This window comes from Corvus kubaryi, unplaced genomic scaffold, assembly GCF_017639235.1.
Source record: "Corvus kubaryi isolate FWS band 111438036 unplaced genomic scaffold, C.kubaryi_AGA036_p1.0 37382, whole genome shotgun sequence".
In the NCBI taxonomy this organism is placed as follows: Eukaryota; Metazoa; Chordata; class Aves; order Passeriformes; family Corvidae; genus Corvus; species Corvus kubaryi.
In genome coordinates, this window is record NW_024581124.1 from 2,844,633 (window position 1) to 2,859,658 (window position 15,026).

Here is a 15,026-nt window from a genome sequence, read left to right on the forward strand (position 1 = left end):
GTATCTTAGACTTCTAGAACTGATACATGCATCCTCTAAAATCATATTTATTTCCAATAAGCCTAAAATTTAGCACTTCCTCCTCAGATAAGCAGCTTTAAGTTCTTTCAGTTTTAAGTTGCTGTTAGTCTTCAGGATCCCCAAAGACACGGGAGAGCTGAGAGAAGAGATAACTCAAACAAAAATAAGTTCCAAAACCTGTAGATTTAAGAAAATGTTTGTGCAATTCAGATTTTAGTTATGGCAGTGTAACCTGTGGAGTAATTACGTGAGATTGCAAAGTGTTTGAGGCAAGGCAATCCTGAGGAAAATTGAACTCATCATTTCTCAGTGAACTCTTAGATGGCTTTTCTCTGCCACTCTTCTAAATAACTGGAGATTTATCAAGTCTTTGATTCCAATGGTAATGATTCTATTGTCTAATATAGATCAGAAAAATGAGGCTCCTAATGTCCTGGAAGCCTCTACTAGTTTTCCTGATAAATATATTAGGGCAAAAGCCACTTTATGAATACTTTTCAGTGTAAAGGAATTACCAAACTACATTGATTTAAAAAAAAATAGAGAGACCATTTTGGTAATTTGCCTGTTTATGAGCCTCTTGAAATGAAGCTGAAAAAGGGTGAATGAGTTCTGCTCCATCTGTGATTGAATGCCTGAAAATGAACAAAAGAGAAGTCTAATTGAGATCTTCAATATCCATTTAGTTAAAAAAGAAAGAAGCCTGGTATTGAGGAATCTTAATTATATTTAAGGGAAAACCCTGAAAATAAAGGGAAATTAATTGTGATCTGAATTAGGTCTTGACCCAAAATCCATTGCGGTTATTTTTCAAACTCTTACTGAACAGCATAAATCAGAAAAAAAAATCACCAGACTGACATGTTACACTTCCTTATGGTCAGAATTGCTCTTCCAGAGGCCAGTTGTAACCTAACACAAATCATCAGAGAATTAGAACGGTAATTATTTAAAAATATTTAGACAAACTACTTCTTCAGCACTATACTCAAATCCATCAGGCCACATTAAACCTGGGAAATCTCTGGTGTGTAGGGAATTTCTCTGAGCTGAAACCCCTGGAACTGGTCCATGCCTCAGCTGTGGTACTGGCTTTGTAGCTGTCAGACTGACCAGGGGTTTAGGAACATTTAAGGATTCCTTTCCCTTTCTGTTGCAGAGTAAGAGTAGAACACAGCATTGCAGGGCCTTTCTCATTCTAAATGTTTGTGTGGCTTGGTTTTTTCTGTCCTGCAGTTGAGCTAAAATTTAATCTGGACCAGTATGTCCATAAGAGATACCCGGGCCTGGTGAAAATAGTGCGCAACAACAAACGGGAGGGGCTGATCCGAGCCAGGATCCAGGGCTGGAAAGCAGCAACCTCTCCTGTGGTCGGGTTCTTCGATGCCCACGTGGAGTTCAACATTGGCTGGTAAGTGCTGGCTGTTCTCAGAGGGACTGTGGCACTGGGACAGCGGCACTGGGGCTCCAAGGCTGTGGGAGGGCTTTGCTCAGCTCAGCTTACAGGGATGAGGCGGCTGCAGGCTGCTGTTACCACATCAGCAATTACTCCTGATTTGTGTTCCTGATTATTGCAACATTGCTGACAGGCTCCTGCAAGATCCATAAAAAAGCTGTTGTGCCTGGTCTAGCACAGCTCAGTGGAGAGAGAAGTAATTGAAACCACAATGGATGTGAAATCCCAAAGCAGTCAAATGGGGAGACACCATTAAGGAGGCTCTGGGCTGGAGGATTTCAAGTGCTTTTTTTCCCTCCTTGTCATTTTCTAACATTTCTTCTTAAAACCTTGAATACCAATCTGATTTCCTCATAAATTTTCTTGCATTTACATTTGAAGGAAACATTAAATTATTGCCTGAATATTTTAATAGGGCTTGAAATTAGCATGCCTTTCCCCATCCCCTTTTGGTTTAATGGGCCAGAAGTGCATTTGAAATAAACCTTTGTAGCACCACTTGGTGGCCAGTATTTGGCATTACTGGAACTCGGGACTGTTGGAGCTGATTTGTACCATCAGCTGCAAAAGGGCTGCTGGGACCTTCAGCATGTAAAACGTGCATTTTCCAAAGATAGGCTGGTATTTGATAATGATGATGCAGAGTTACAGTGGAAATGATTATACTCTGCAATTCTGGGAGATATCCTCAAATTAAAACTAAAAATAGCTGTACTTACAACTAGAGAGAAACTTAATTGCAAAGGAGTAGAGTGTTTATTTTTATATGTCCATGAATATCTTTATAAAATGGAAGATACAATAAAATAAGTCTTGTACTGCACCTGCTTTATGTTCATCCCATTTTTTTTCCTTAGGACTACGTTAGACTATAATAGCAGCTGTAGTTAATTTTCTAGAAGCTTAAGAGCGGCTTTAATTTATTTATTTGCTTTTAAAGCAAGTAGATCATTCAAATCTTTTCAAACATTCATCTAGGGTAATACCAGCTAGGGGACAGGATCAGGGACAGGGGAGAGCATGCTCTGGGTGCTGTCCCCAGTGCTTGTCCTGCCCAAGCTGCAGTTTTCTGAGGCTTGAGGAGAATTTTGTTATCATTTTATAAAGACATTGAGGTCTGACTGATGTACTGTACCCAGGGAAGCTTGGCAATGGTGTCAGTAAGCAGGGAAGGGCTTTGTGGTTGCTTTGGGGTTTGTTAAGGTTTGGTTTTTTTACTGTACTGCTTTGCATTAATGTCAGAAAGGGTTGAAATCAGCATAGCAAGAACCTGGACTGCTCAGTGAGAGTGTGTGTGTATCCAAGATAAAGAGTTTGTGTTTCCTGTCCCTCTCTGGTGCACCCTCCTTCCAACAGAGCACTCAGGTCTCAGTTGTTCTGCTGAGCCAGGCTCTGCCCCTGCTGTGGGGCACTCGGTGGATAAATGGGGACAGCAAACATGCACCAGGGTCATCCTGTATCCCTTCATTTCAGAGCTGCACCTGTGGGCTTGCAGCGTTCCCTGCTGGTGTTTCTCCTCTTGTTCCACTCAACCTGTGTGGCTGCTCAGAGCCATCTCAAACCCTGTTCCACCCACTTCCTCCTAGTTTTAATTTTGTCCACCTGTGCACATGTGGTTGCCTGTCGTCTCCATTTTCATCTCATCTCCTTTGACTGGGAGGAACTAAAGTCCTTCCATCTGGACTGCTCTACTTTTTCCCACCAGGTTAGCACTGCCCCCACTCCACAGCCCTATGAGCTCGGGAGTCAAGTGGGAGTCTCTTGTTAAAGCTCTGCTGTTCTGTTCTCCTACTAAGTTGCACCTTGCATGAATATTTCCCCCCATTTTCAGTGCTTATTTATGTATTCAGAGGCCACACGGTTTGCTCCCACTAAAAGCTGTCTATGGATTATTTGTGAGGCAATTAAAAAGAAGCCAATTCCTTTACCACAGAAAAGAGTATTAGCTTTCTGTTTGGTTTGTGTTCCATCTAAAAGTCAAGTGGCTGCAGTGCAATTTCGTTTCCCAATCTATGGCTGTTTTACCTGCCTAATCAGTTGGCAGATTAATTCATAAAGAATCAAAGAAGGACTTCATCAGTTTCTCATGAAATATGCAGGACTGACAACAAAAAAACTTCTTTAAACAGTAGTGGCCCATTTACAGGTGGCTTTTTGCCTGATACCTCACTGTAGCATTTTATGGGCTCTCACAGCATTGCTCTCCAGGGACACTTCTTCTAAACTAAATTACAATCTGGTAGGATATAAAAAAATACTCTACAACCTGGCAGGTCAAATTAGCTATTGAATTATTTATTTTGCTGTGCTTAATTGCTGCTTTTTGGCTTCTCAGGTGTAGAAATATGTTATCTCAGAGCGGTGATTTTCAACTGACCTGTTCCCCTTAAGGCTTTTGGTAGTGTGAGCCAATACTGCTGCTGTGAGAGTGGGAAGTGGAGAGGACTGCCTGAAAGGGAGGCCATTGCTATTCATTCTCAAATGGAATTTAAAATTAGAATTACAGGGTAATATATGTGTACAGTTCACATGTGAAATTCTACCTGTCCCACTGTAGAACCTGGTCTGTTTTTAATGGTTACTTGATGTCAATGGGAGTCAGCAACCCAGCAGAAACAAGAGAGAGGAAAAGCTCCTGTGCTTTCCTCTCTGAGGGTATATTTAAGCTTGTTTAGTTCAGTTTTACTTCAGTCCTCTGAAGGTTTCATCATTCTTGCTCTGAATTTTGGGTTAGGTCTACCCAATGTGCCTGAATCCACCTCCAGTAACACTGAGAGCAGACCAGCATATCCTGGATGCTGATTGTGTTGCAGAACATGCAGAGCATTGTACAGACTCGTGCCTTTGAGAGATGGGAAAGAATAACATGACAAGGAGAAGAGACCTTCCCTGCATTATGTCTGGGAGCAGGAAAGAGATTACAGAGATAGAGTGTTAATTCTCTGGGTGAGAAAAAGGACACATTGAGTGAAGGAGAGCAGAAATCAGTATATGAAAGGCAGAAACCACAATATATTAGCAGCCATAAAGAGGGTGCTAGGAGCAATAAAAGAAGACATAATGATAGAGTATTATTGTTGCATTCTATCTTAAGAATTGCTTTTGCTCCTATCACAGAGGTATTATCAGAGCACTGAATGGAGTTATGCAGTCCTGTAGTAATTAAAATTTTGCCAGACAAAGGGCGAGTATCAATAAGGAAGCAGTGAAGTAAGAGGATTTAATCAAAAGATTTCAACATACCGGACATGAGAAAGGGAACATGAAATATAAGTTGAGTATCCATCAGATTGTGTCACACATGTCCCATCATTATGGATTATCCCTGAAGTTGTATAAAAATATACAAAACTGGTGTTTTAATGAGCTAAGAAGAGCTAAAGATCAATATCCCTAGGCCTGTGGATGGTACTTTGCAGATGCTTCTTTATACTGTAAGGTGCAGTTTGCTGTGGTGACCATAAGCAACTGATTCTCAAAAAGGCGTGTAAAGAAGGCAGGAAGCTGATTTCCTCCTCATCTTCTACTGACTTTGATTATCCCAAGTACTCTGTAAGATGTGGCTGTGCTTTTTTGGGGCAAAGCCACAGGGTCTTTTTCCCCCTGAGAGCTCCCTGGTAACCTTTTCATGCCATGTACTGGCAGCCAATCTCTATTCACAGGTAACCTGTCCCCCCTGTTCAAGCTCAGGTGGCTCTCTGGGGATGTGACAAGGTCCAGGTGGCTCTTTCCTTCTAATGAGAAAAGTGGTGAAGGTGAAATTACCTTTGCAGTCCTTCTCCTGTGCAGTCTCTCCCCTCTGGAGTGTTCAAGTGCATCACTCCTGCTCAGGACATGGTTCATTGCAGCATCCCTGGTACCGGGCCAAGGCTGACCTGGGAAGCCCAAATAAAAAGGAAAGGAGAACGTGTGTTTAGTAGGGGAGTTTTTCCTCATCCAAAGCCTTAGGATCATTTTGGTAACTTAACGGAATACACGTTTTAGATAGCAAAAGTGTACCAATATAATCTGAGTGGAGCATGCAACATAAGCCACGTGGGCCTTTGGGATCCGTGGGACTGTGCCAGCCGACACGCAGAGGATGTACCAGAAAAGCAGCTTCAACTGTTCATCTACCTCAACAACCTAGAATGTTCACTGAAGCATCCTCATTGCTTTTCAGTGGTGCAGAAAAGAGCTATTGAGGTTTGGCAGCCAAAGAGCTGATCTTTAACTCTCCAGCAGGCGTTGGGGCCGCGTTCCCTCCGTTCTGGCTGGGGGCTGTGGGTTTGAAACTTCCCTGGGCACGCGGGAATGCTGATAGAGATGTCAGGCAGGACAGATGGGGAAGTTCTCTCTTCTCTTAGAGACCGAGGAAGGGAGAATGAAATTTATTTCTTTTCTAGTTCTCTGAACACTTATTTACAGGAAAGGCATTCCACATTAAATATTCTGCAGATGGCCTCAGTGAAGAATTATGTATGTCCGTAGATCTGCTTGTCTGCATCTGATAAATGTATATTGTCAGTGAAATGTGAGGTAGCATGTAAAATCATGCAAAATAAGCTTTCAGTTTATACAGATTTCTTTTTTCTTGCATTTCTCTGTTAAGTTTACACTTCATGGTACCTGACAGTGGTAGAGCCAGAGTAAGATACAGTGTTAAACCCCTGAGCAATAAAATCTAGCAGATGAGACCTTGTTGACTTTCATTTATGTCTTATAAGGACTCTTCCCTAACTGCTTGCAAGAAAAGGAAAAATTCTGATTCGTGAAAGCAGGAAAAAGAAGGTTGGATTTTTTTAATGTTAGTTCTTCATTTTTTTACTGGAGTAAAAAGTAGCATAGTGATGGTGGAGAAGAAAAAATGACAGCCGTGTTTATGTCAAAACAACCCAGAGATGAGGGTATTTAGATACCCACCAGGGATAGGGCAGACTTGGAGAGACATTTCCCAATGCAATTCCTGTCATTTAGGAAAGGACTTACTTTTTGAACAAATTTAGAAAAAGTGACATTTGGGCTGCAGGGAGGAATTTTTTGACAATTGCCTTGTACAGCCATTCTGATTAAGAACTGGAAGCTAAGATCTGCTTCTCAGATGGTGCATGTTAGCAAAGCATCCCTGAAGTTGTGAAGGCCATTGAAGTGACAAAGTTGGGCAGCAGAGGATCTGGCCTGCACCATGCATGTGGATTCCCTTGGATTATGTGCATTTATTCCAATGTTGTGCCTTTTTTAAAGTCCGCTTGAAGTCAGCAGGTGTTTTTTACATGTTTTAAAAGGTGAATTATATAATCATGTGCACTGAGGAGCTCATTACTAACTTCTTTTTATCTGTTTTTTATCTGGAAGAAGCTGTTCTTTTTAGCATTGTGAAAAATCAGGCTTCCCTTTGGCATAAATTCTCCAGCAATCTGATAAGGATGTAAGACAACACAGAGTTTTTGTTTGCTGTGGTTTCCCAGGGGGTTGAGCTGCTCTGAATCAAGCCAGTGTTAAATACAGAATGCATATATGTTCAGAGATAGACTTACAATGGGATTAGAGAGGCCTGTGTGATCACAGTATGGCTCCTGCCTTTGCTCTCAATCTTCTTACAAGCTTATTCTGGACTCTGGCTTAAATTCTGCCTTCCAACTCTTTTCCTACTCCCAGTGCTTATCTTGGGAGCATTTACTCTTTGAATCCCATAGAACCAGCATTTTTGGAACTCCCAGTAAAGTCATCATGGGTGCTCAACACCTTGGAAAATCCACTGTTAATGAAGAAATCTTTCCACTGGTAGGCAAAAGCATTGAATGCATGTGCTGTTTAGTGATGTGCTCAACAGACTTGGACAAATCAAAGTGAATAAAATTGAAGTGAAAATACCCTTTAGCCTAGCAGAGTCTATAATAGAACTAAATTTACTGTCCTTTCTCTTCTGGTTTTATTAATTCACCATCAATCTTTTCAGAGAGAGAGGAGGACAGTGACAAATACATCGTTTTAGAGAGGATGGAAGGGAGAGGATCTTCCTATGTCACTCACATTCCAGTCCAAATTGTCTGCTTGGTTTTTATTAAGTGGAAAAAAAAACCCACTGGATGATGTGAAGCACTACCTACAAAGCAGAATCTTTGGATTATATTTAGTTTACTGAAATCCATCATGTCTACGAATATGCCTGGGAGAACTTTCCCTCTTGCTCCAGTAAATAACTTGTTAACAATGCATGCTGCTCTTTGCCCATAAAGTATCTTGACTCAGATGCAAGCTGGGAACCTAATATTTTTGCATCTGAGTGAAAAATGGAGATGGATCCCAAAATTCACATCTGGCTTATGCACCTAATCAGGCAGGGCTGAATCCTGCCTCGCTGCCAGCGGTGGCCATGTGGAAAGGAAATACTCCAACACCACATTGCAGCTGATCAGCTCCATGTGTTGGACATACTTGGACTTCAGCAACCTCTTCCCCTCTTATCCTTTCAGTCCTGTGAGCTGCCAGAAGCACCTGACTTCTGCAGATGGACAGCAGAAAAAACAAGATAAAGTGGGGGAAAAAATCACAGAAAGAACGCTGGTGTCTATAAAGAGGATGGGTAAATCTACACAATAATGTAGCAGTTTGAAATTAGGGAACAAATTAGAAATTACTACGGAAGATTTAATCATAATCCTTTCAAAAGCCTGAAGCAATTATATAAAGCCAGAGTGACCAGGAAAGGTGACAAAGGATTTGATGAATGTGCAGCTCAGCTCAGCCTTACAGACTGACTCCGAGGCTGGACTTTGCTAGCCATGAATAGCGATGAAACCCCCTCATATTTCATGGATTACTCAAGATAAGCAATGCAAACACAGTCCATTGCCCAGTCCTGTTCAAGCTCATAGTCCTTCTTTACTGGCCATTACTGGGGATCTTGGCAGGCAGAAAACCAGCCCACAAGCAGTGTTGGCAGAGAGAGGGCATTGGCAGATCTGGGATTGGAGTGTTCCTGCAGACCTCACTGAGATGAGCTTGGGCTGAGCCTCTGAATACACCATTGCTGTCTCTGTTGTCTTTTATAGGGCAGGACAGGCTGTGAAATCTCTCAGGTATGCAATGTTTAATTAAAAGGCTCTCCATTCTGGGTTTTTGCTAAGAGAACAGCTCTGCCCTGGATTTTCTCTTTCCATCTGTGACTCAGAGCCTACTTTCTTACTTGTGGGTGTGAAAATATTTTGGGAGTTAGGTAGCTGTGCAGTCTGTCCAGATACTGAACCTTTCCTGTTCCTAATACATGCAGGGGTGTGATTTCCACACATGTGGATACCAGCAGAGCTAGGAAATCACCTCCATGGGTGAAATGGGAGGTGTAGAAGATGAAGTTCCAGCAGCTGCTTTCATACCAATTGACTCCATAACCTTGGCATGGCATTTGACTTCGTCTGTAACCTGAGGGTAGAGAAATTAACACTTGTCGAAGCAGTGGTATCTTAAACATTTACATTTCTTGAGTGCAGGGGACTTAAACAGAACTTCCATCACATGGGCAGCTTATAGATGCCTTGAATTACATGAAAGTTCAGAATCTGTGATTTCGCATTAATAGGTTGATAGAGATTAATGGAATTTGATCATGTGTTTTGACCACAACTGTTGCATTACACCCCAGAGATCCCTCCTTGTGTCATTCAGATGCAAAACACCATGTCAGGTGGTAATAAATGTGAGCCACACAAATGGGAAAACACAGAAGTTCCTCAGGTATAGAGTGACAGGAGTAGTTTGGTGATAGCTGGTGTGAGAGCAGCACCAGAGCTGGGAATGGATTGTTCTTCATGTAAAGAATTAAATGAGGACTCAGGTTAGCATTTCCAAGACTCAAGTATTGGACTTACACAATCCCAAATATGATTAAGGGCTGAAAACCAGTGTGACTGTTGAATATTTTCTTCACATTCTTTCTCTAACCATTATTTGGGATACACTTCAGCAGTCCAATTTTAAGATGTCTTGCAAAGTAGCAGGCTAAATTCCCTTTATATTCAAGATAGGCTCCTCTGGAACATTATTAATCTCACCCAGTTTCAGTGTCTACATTATTATGAGAAGCATCTGACTATAAAAGTGCCAGCCTTTGCCTTCCTCTGCTGAGAATGAAAGTTTGAGGCAATTACCATGTGTATGGGGGGTCCATTGCAGATATCTGACATTAAGGGAGAAGAATTCCTTATCTCCTTTCAGCTTTTTTATTACACAATCTCAATCTACCCTACGAAGTAAAATACTTGAAAAATGAGCACCCCAGGAGGAACCGTAGAAGGGACATAGAACCTCTGGGATAGTTTTGCTTTGTATCAACATAAATACGCTATTAATTGAGGACCTGGTGACCAAAGAATTCCCACCAAGAGGGAGAAAAGTAGTTTGGAAAACTCCCGGTCTTTCCTTGTTTGTCCAAGACCTGTTTCCAGAATCAGACAGTAGTGAATGGCAGAGTTTGGTTCTTACAAAAGGAAACCCATGTACAGATTTCTGCTGAAGAAGGCATGCTGTTGGAAGCCTGGGTTCTGAGAATTTCAGCCTGTCAGTACTGAGAGGCAGTGATCCTCAGAAGTACACTGCATTCGATCCAAAACCCTGGGAAAAGCTTCCTAAATTGTGTGATAGCACTGAGGTTGTTGCTGTGTAATTGAAAGTTATGTCACTGGGTGAAATATGTAGAAATGTAGAAAATTAGGTTTAGGGGTTATAGGTAATAATAGGTTACAATATGGAGGATTTGGGGTGTGGATTTATGTCTTCTTCTTTCTCCTTCTTCTTCACAAATCTGAATGTTCTGTCATTGTGTCAAAAGTTCTGCACTGCAGAAGATGAAAAGTTAGTAATTGCATTATAAGTAAAAACATATTACTTAGCATTTCATAATTGGTTAATTTAGATGTTAAAAAACCTTGGAAGTGAAAATCACAGCCATTTTCCACCCTGCCAACTAAGAGGCACATACTGTGCAGCTGTGTTACTGATAAGATATAATAAACAACTAAGTCCGAACAAGAATTCTCAATCTCCTGCATCTTAATTCAAACTCTGAGTAAAAGAACTCAAGATACAAAAAAAGAAGAAAAATAATAGCATGCAAGCAGCTTTTCTGCTTTGCAGGGCAGATCTGGAAATCAGACCCAAACATAATAAATTTCCTCGTGCCGTGGGAGTCACTGGTGCAGCCATGTCCTGCCGTGTGCACCAGGTCTCACTGGAGGGTGTCATCCCTCTGCTCTGTGACTTCCCCTCGTACCAAACCTTGGAAGCTGTGCCCAAGGGCTTCAGGAGTGGACCCCTTCCCAGGAAGGTGTTTGGATTGCAAAGGAGCTCAGCGGCAGTTCTGCTGCAATGAGGGCTCTGCTGCAAATACTCCACAGGGACAGTGATGCGCACCAAGGTCATTTTTTTCCTCTACAACCTTGAAGAGGAAGATTCTTCTTCCGGGCAAACAATTAGTGACACCTGTACCTGTTGTCTGGTATTTTGAAATCCTTTGTTTCAGAGTCTAGAAGGGAGCAGCAGAGCTTTATGCCCAAGGGTTACGGTGTCCATTCATGGAGTCGTTGGATTTGTGATGACATGTTCATCGTTCTGTATTTTCTTCTGCTGATGAGCAGAGGTAACATGATGTAAAGAGCAAAGCAGATTCAGCTTTTCTGCATTTGTCCCTGCTTTGTTGGATTTGCAAGAGTTTTTCTGCTACCCACCCACTGGTTTTTAAAACACTTAATCTCATAAATATAATGTACTAATAATGGAAGTGGCTTATCCAGATCTGGGAGGTCACACTGGCTCTATGGGGGTGCACAAGTGTGGCCAAAAACCCATATGAATTGAGAGTCTGAATAGGGTGCAGTATCTTCTGTTGGCCTACACAAGAAAATTCATGGTAACAAACTAAATAAAACAAAATATGAGGTAACAACATCGAAACCACAAAGGAGCAATTGCCTTCTGACCAACAGCAAAAGAGAAATGAGAAAAGATCAGTGTTCAAATCCTCCTACGTCTGTGAGTTGCAGCAAACCTCCATTCCCTTAAAAATCCATGTGAGAGCTCTTTAAAATCTTCAAAGCTTATTTCAAGGAGAAACACACTAGCAAAGGAGTGAACCAGTGGCTCTTTCTAATACTGCTTTGAGGAACGATTTCCACCCTTATGTAAGTCTGCTACATCTTTGGATCAGTTTCTCTGTAAATTCAGAGCAAACTCAGACTACCTTGGTCAGAAATGTGTGCTTGCACTGAAGCTTTTTACTTTCCTTTTGGGATTTAGCTTCTGTGGAAAGCACATTGATGTTTTAAAGCCTTTTGAAATGATGGAACATTTCCTGCAGTTCGCTGCTTTTGCACCATCTGGCACCTGAAATCTTCTCATCACCAAAGAGGTTTTAGAAGGCATAATGCAGCCGCATTTGTCATTCAGACTAGATCTGATGGGGGTCAGTCTTGGGAAACAGGATTAAAATCTTTGAGTAACCTTCAGATTCTTGCAGCCCCTGGTGTGTGTTTAGTTCTTCGGGCCATGTCAGCCAGTATCTAATGGCTACCAGGAATCCTGCTGGTGTAGCCAGTAGGAGACCATTTAGCTGCTGTTGGTGATGGTGTCTCTCAACATTTGTCCGTTGTGAAATGAATTAACAGTCTCTAGGCCTCAGAATAAGTGTTTGGTCAAATTTTGTCTTGTTAGACTCTGGTGCAGCTTCACAGAGGTGATAATTCCTGTGCAGGTGCTGTGTGCAGTATCCCACACCAGCTGCAGTCCCGGCAGCGCGTGGCTGGGATCTGTACCCTGTCCCTCTCTGCCATGCTGTGGGTTTTCCAACTCGCTGGGCTCATGCTCACAGGATTAGAGAACCTCATTTTATCAGCCTGCAAAGCAGGAGCTGTGATTACTGGATGGCTGTAAAACATTGTGCTGTTTTCGTTGCTCTCAGGGCGGAACCTGCGCTTACCCGGATCAAGGAGGATCGCAAGCGGATCATCCTGCCCGCCATTGACAATATCAAGTACAACACTTTTGAAGTGCAGCAATACGCCAACGCAGCCCACGGCTACAACTGGGGGCTCTGGTGCATGTACATAATCCCACCACAGGACTGGCTTGATAAAGGGGATGAGTCAGCTCCCATCAGGTAAATCTCCCCTGTGCTGTCACTCTGGGCCGAGCGATGTTTCCATCTCGGCTGTCTGCCGAGGGGGAATTCAGGTGAATGAGGCTGCAGGCTTTGTGCAGGAGTAACACAGACTGGGGAAAAATGATGGCTCTACAAAGCTGTGGATGCATGTGCTGCCTCTCAGAGCTGCCCCACAATGTACACAAGTGCTCTGGCTCTGAGTGTGTGCTTCAAGCACCTTTTCTGGCCCTTGGTAGGATAGCAGGATCCTTTTCATCTAACCTTTTATTTTCCAGTGGACTCTGGCCCGTTGTGTACATGAGAAACAAAGGTATTGTGTATATGATTACAAAGAGGCTGGTTTCTCTCCTGTTCTGTGGTTCTTAGGCAGTCTTGGCCATCAGCCTAAACCAGAGCTTCCCAGGAGCACCAGTAAGAGCTTTGTTTGAGAGTTGCTCTTTTTTTCTTTTCTTTTCCCCTTGAGAACTTTGCACATGTTCAGAGTTTTCCTACTGGTTGAATTTTAAAATGAAATATCACCAGACCATGTAGTCAGTGTGTCAATTTACTTTTCCCTTTAAGAGAACATTTTACATTACAGAAATGGAATTTTCTGAGGAAATGCTGTTACAGGAACTGTGAAGGTGTTTCTGAGAATCGTTACAGTGGGAAAACTGGAACTGATGTGAAAAGGGCTTTCTCTCCCCTTCATTTGAAAAGTCATGTCTCCTAGCCTTTCATCTCCAGCACAGATGCTTGTCTAACAGCTCCTCTGGGACATATTGTGCTGGGTTAAGGGTACTGTTGTTACCAACTCTAGAAATAAAAGCTAAAAAATATGAAGCCCAAGTATGCACTTTAGGATGCTCTTATTTTTAAGAGTTCTTAAGAAGGACACAAATTACCACCTTAAAGTCATCTTCATTTTCATGTATATCAGCCTCATCTTAAATTAAGTTAAAACTCTACTGTATGGTCCCAGTGTGGGCTCTGGCAGAGGAGCTGATGTACTTCCAGTGCAAAGCTTGAGTTGTCAGATCCTGAAGAGTTTGTCCAGCCACTTCAAACAACACACCCACCTGAAAAAATGCAAGTGATCTCTTGGAAGTGAAAAGACACTGAAAAACTGATCCCATTTCTAAGTGATCAGTGGGATGGGACCACCTCACAGGATCCTTCCCTTATGCAGAGTAGTATTTTAATCTGTATTTGAGCAAGTGTTGCAAGTTGTACTTAGGTTCATTCTCATGCTCTGTGACTGCAAAACAGAGCTATACAGTAATATTAACCTTATTTACTACAGGACAGCACAGTCCATCATCACTGACCTTTTGCTTGGCTTGAAACCTCAATAAGCAGGGAAGTAATTACTTAGGAAATCAGTTTTCCTGGATAACATGCCCTGCTCACCTCACATTGTTTTTAAAGTGCAGATGTTTTATACCTGTTTCAGTCAGCCCTGAGAAAGTTTATTGATAAAGGAAAATTAATCATCCAAAGCTTTCATTCCTGAAAGGTTTTGCACACTTCATGACTCAGAGTTTATATGTGAAATCACTGCAGTAATTTTTACATGGACTGCTTCAGTATTTGAGTATCTTCTGTTCTGGAGACAATGATCACATAAACAGATAAGAATGAATTAAGAGGTTAAACCTCAGTAATAAAGGGCCTGATTTACCATGGACTTGCTTCAGATTTATGTTCAAGCTCTTGCTGGTGTCATGCTGGCACTGAGCTGGACTGATACAGAAGTGAACAAACCCAAACTCAAGCACTGAGCAGTGTTAAAATCTGATGCACACAAGTAGCTGGCTCCCAAGAGCAGCAATTTTATTCTGAACCCGAGTGAAGAAACCCTCCCATTCAATAGTGCATAAACTGCCCAGAGACAGATGAGACAAGCAGCAGAAGGAGGAGGACACCCAACCCTTGCTGGCAAGTATCAGGAGCACTGACACACTGCAGCTGCCTAAGCATCTCTTCTGCAAATTAAGAATTACATGTCCTAAAATGCAGAGACATCCACATGGAGCTGTGGACACTTCCGTGTCTCCCTGGGCACAAGTTCTTTGAAGGCAGGGATCTAGGAGAGCAGAGCAGCCACTTTATGGCCACACTGCACTGCTTGCTGAGGGGCTTCTGAAGCTGTAGCACCTGGATGGATTTGCTAAAGCATTTGGCTGTTGTGTTCTTCCTGCCCGTGGAAATACAATGCAATTTTGTGGCTTTTAAGTGATATACCAGTGTAATTATGGTAATGCAAAGAGTGACTGTGTGATTGTTATTGATGAAAACAATCAGGAATCCTGTCCTTAGGACTGAGATTTTAAAGCACTCATGATGGGAACTTAGTAGCTGTGAAATATTTCAAGTGTGTTTTCCAAAGGAAGGCAAAGTCAGGCTAGTGAGCAAACTTCTAAAAAAATCTCCATTAGT

At 42.2% G+C, this 15,026-nt stretch overlaps 1 protein-coding gene across 1 annotated transcript in view; it reads left to right on the top strand.

Moving 5' to 3' along the window:
* The window catches only part of GALNT9 (polypeptide N-acetylgalactosaminyltransferase 9), a 131,641-nt gene that overhangs the window by 46,260 nt on the left and 70,355 nt on the right, over nt 1–15,026 (top strand). Inside the window, exons 4-5 of the mRNA XM_042034948.1 lie at nt 1,258–1,432; nt 12,408–12,605. Of these exons, the coding sequence (XP_041890882.1) occupies nt 1,258–1,432; nt 12,408–12,605 (373 nt within the window). The remainder of the gene's footprint in view (nt 1–1,257; nt 1,433–12,407; nt 12,606–15,026) is intronic.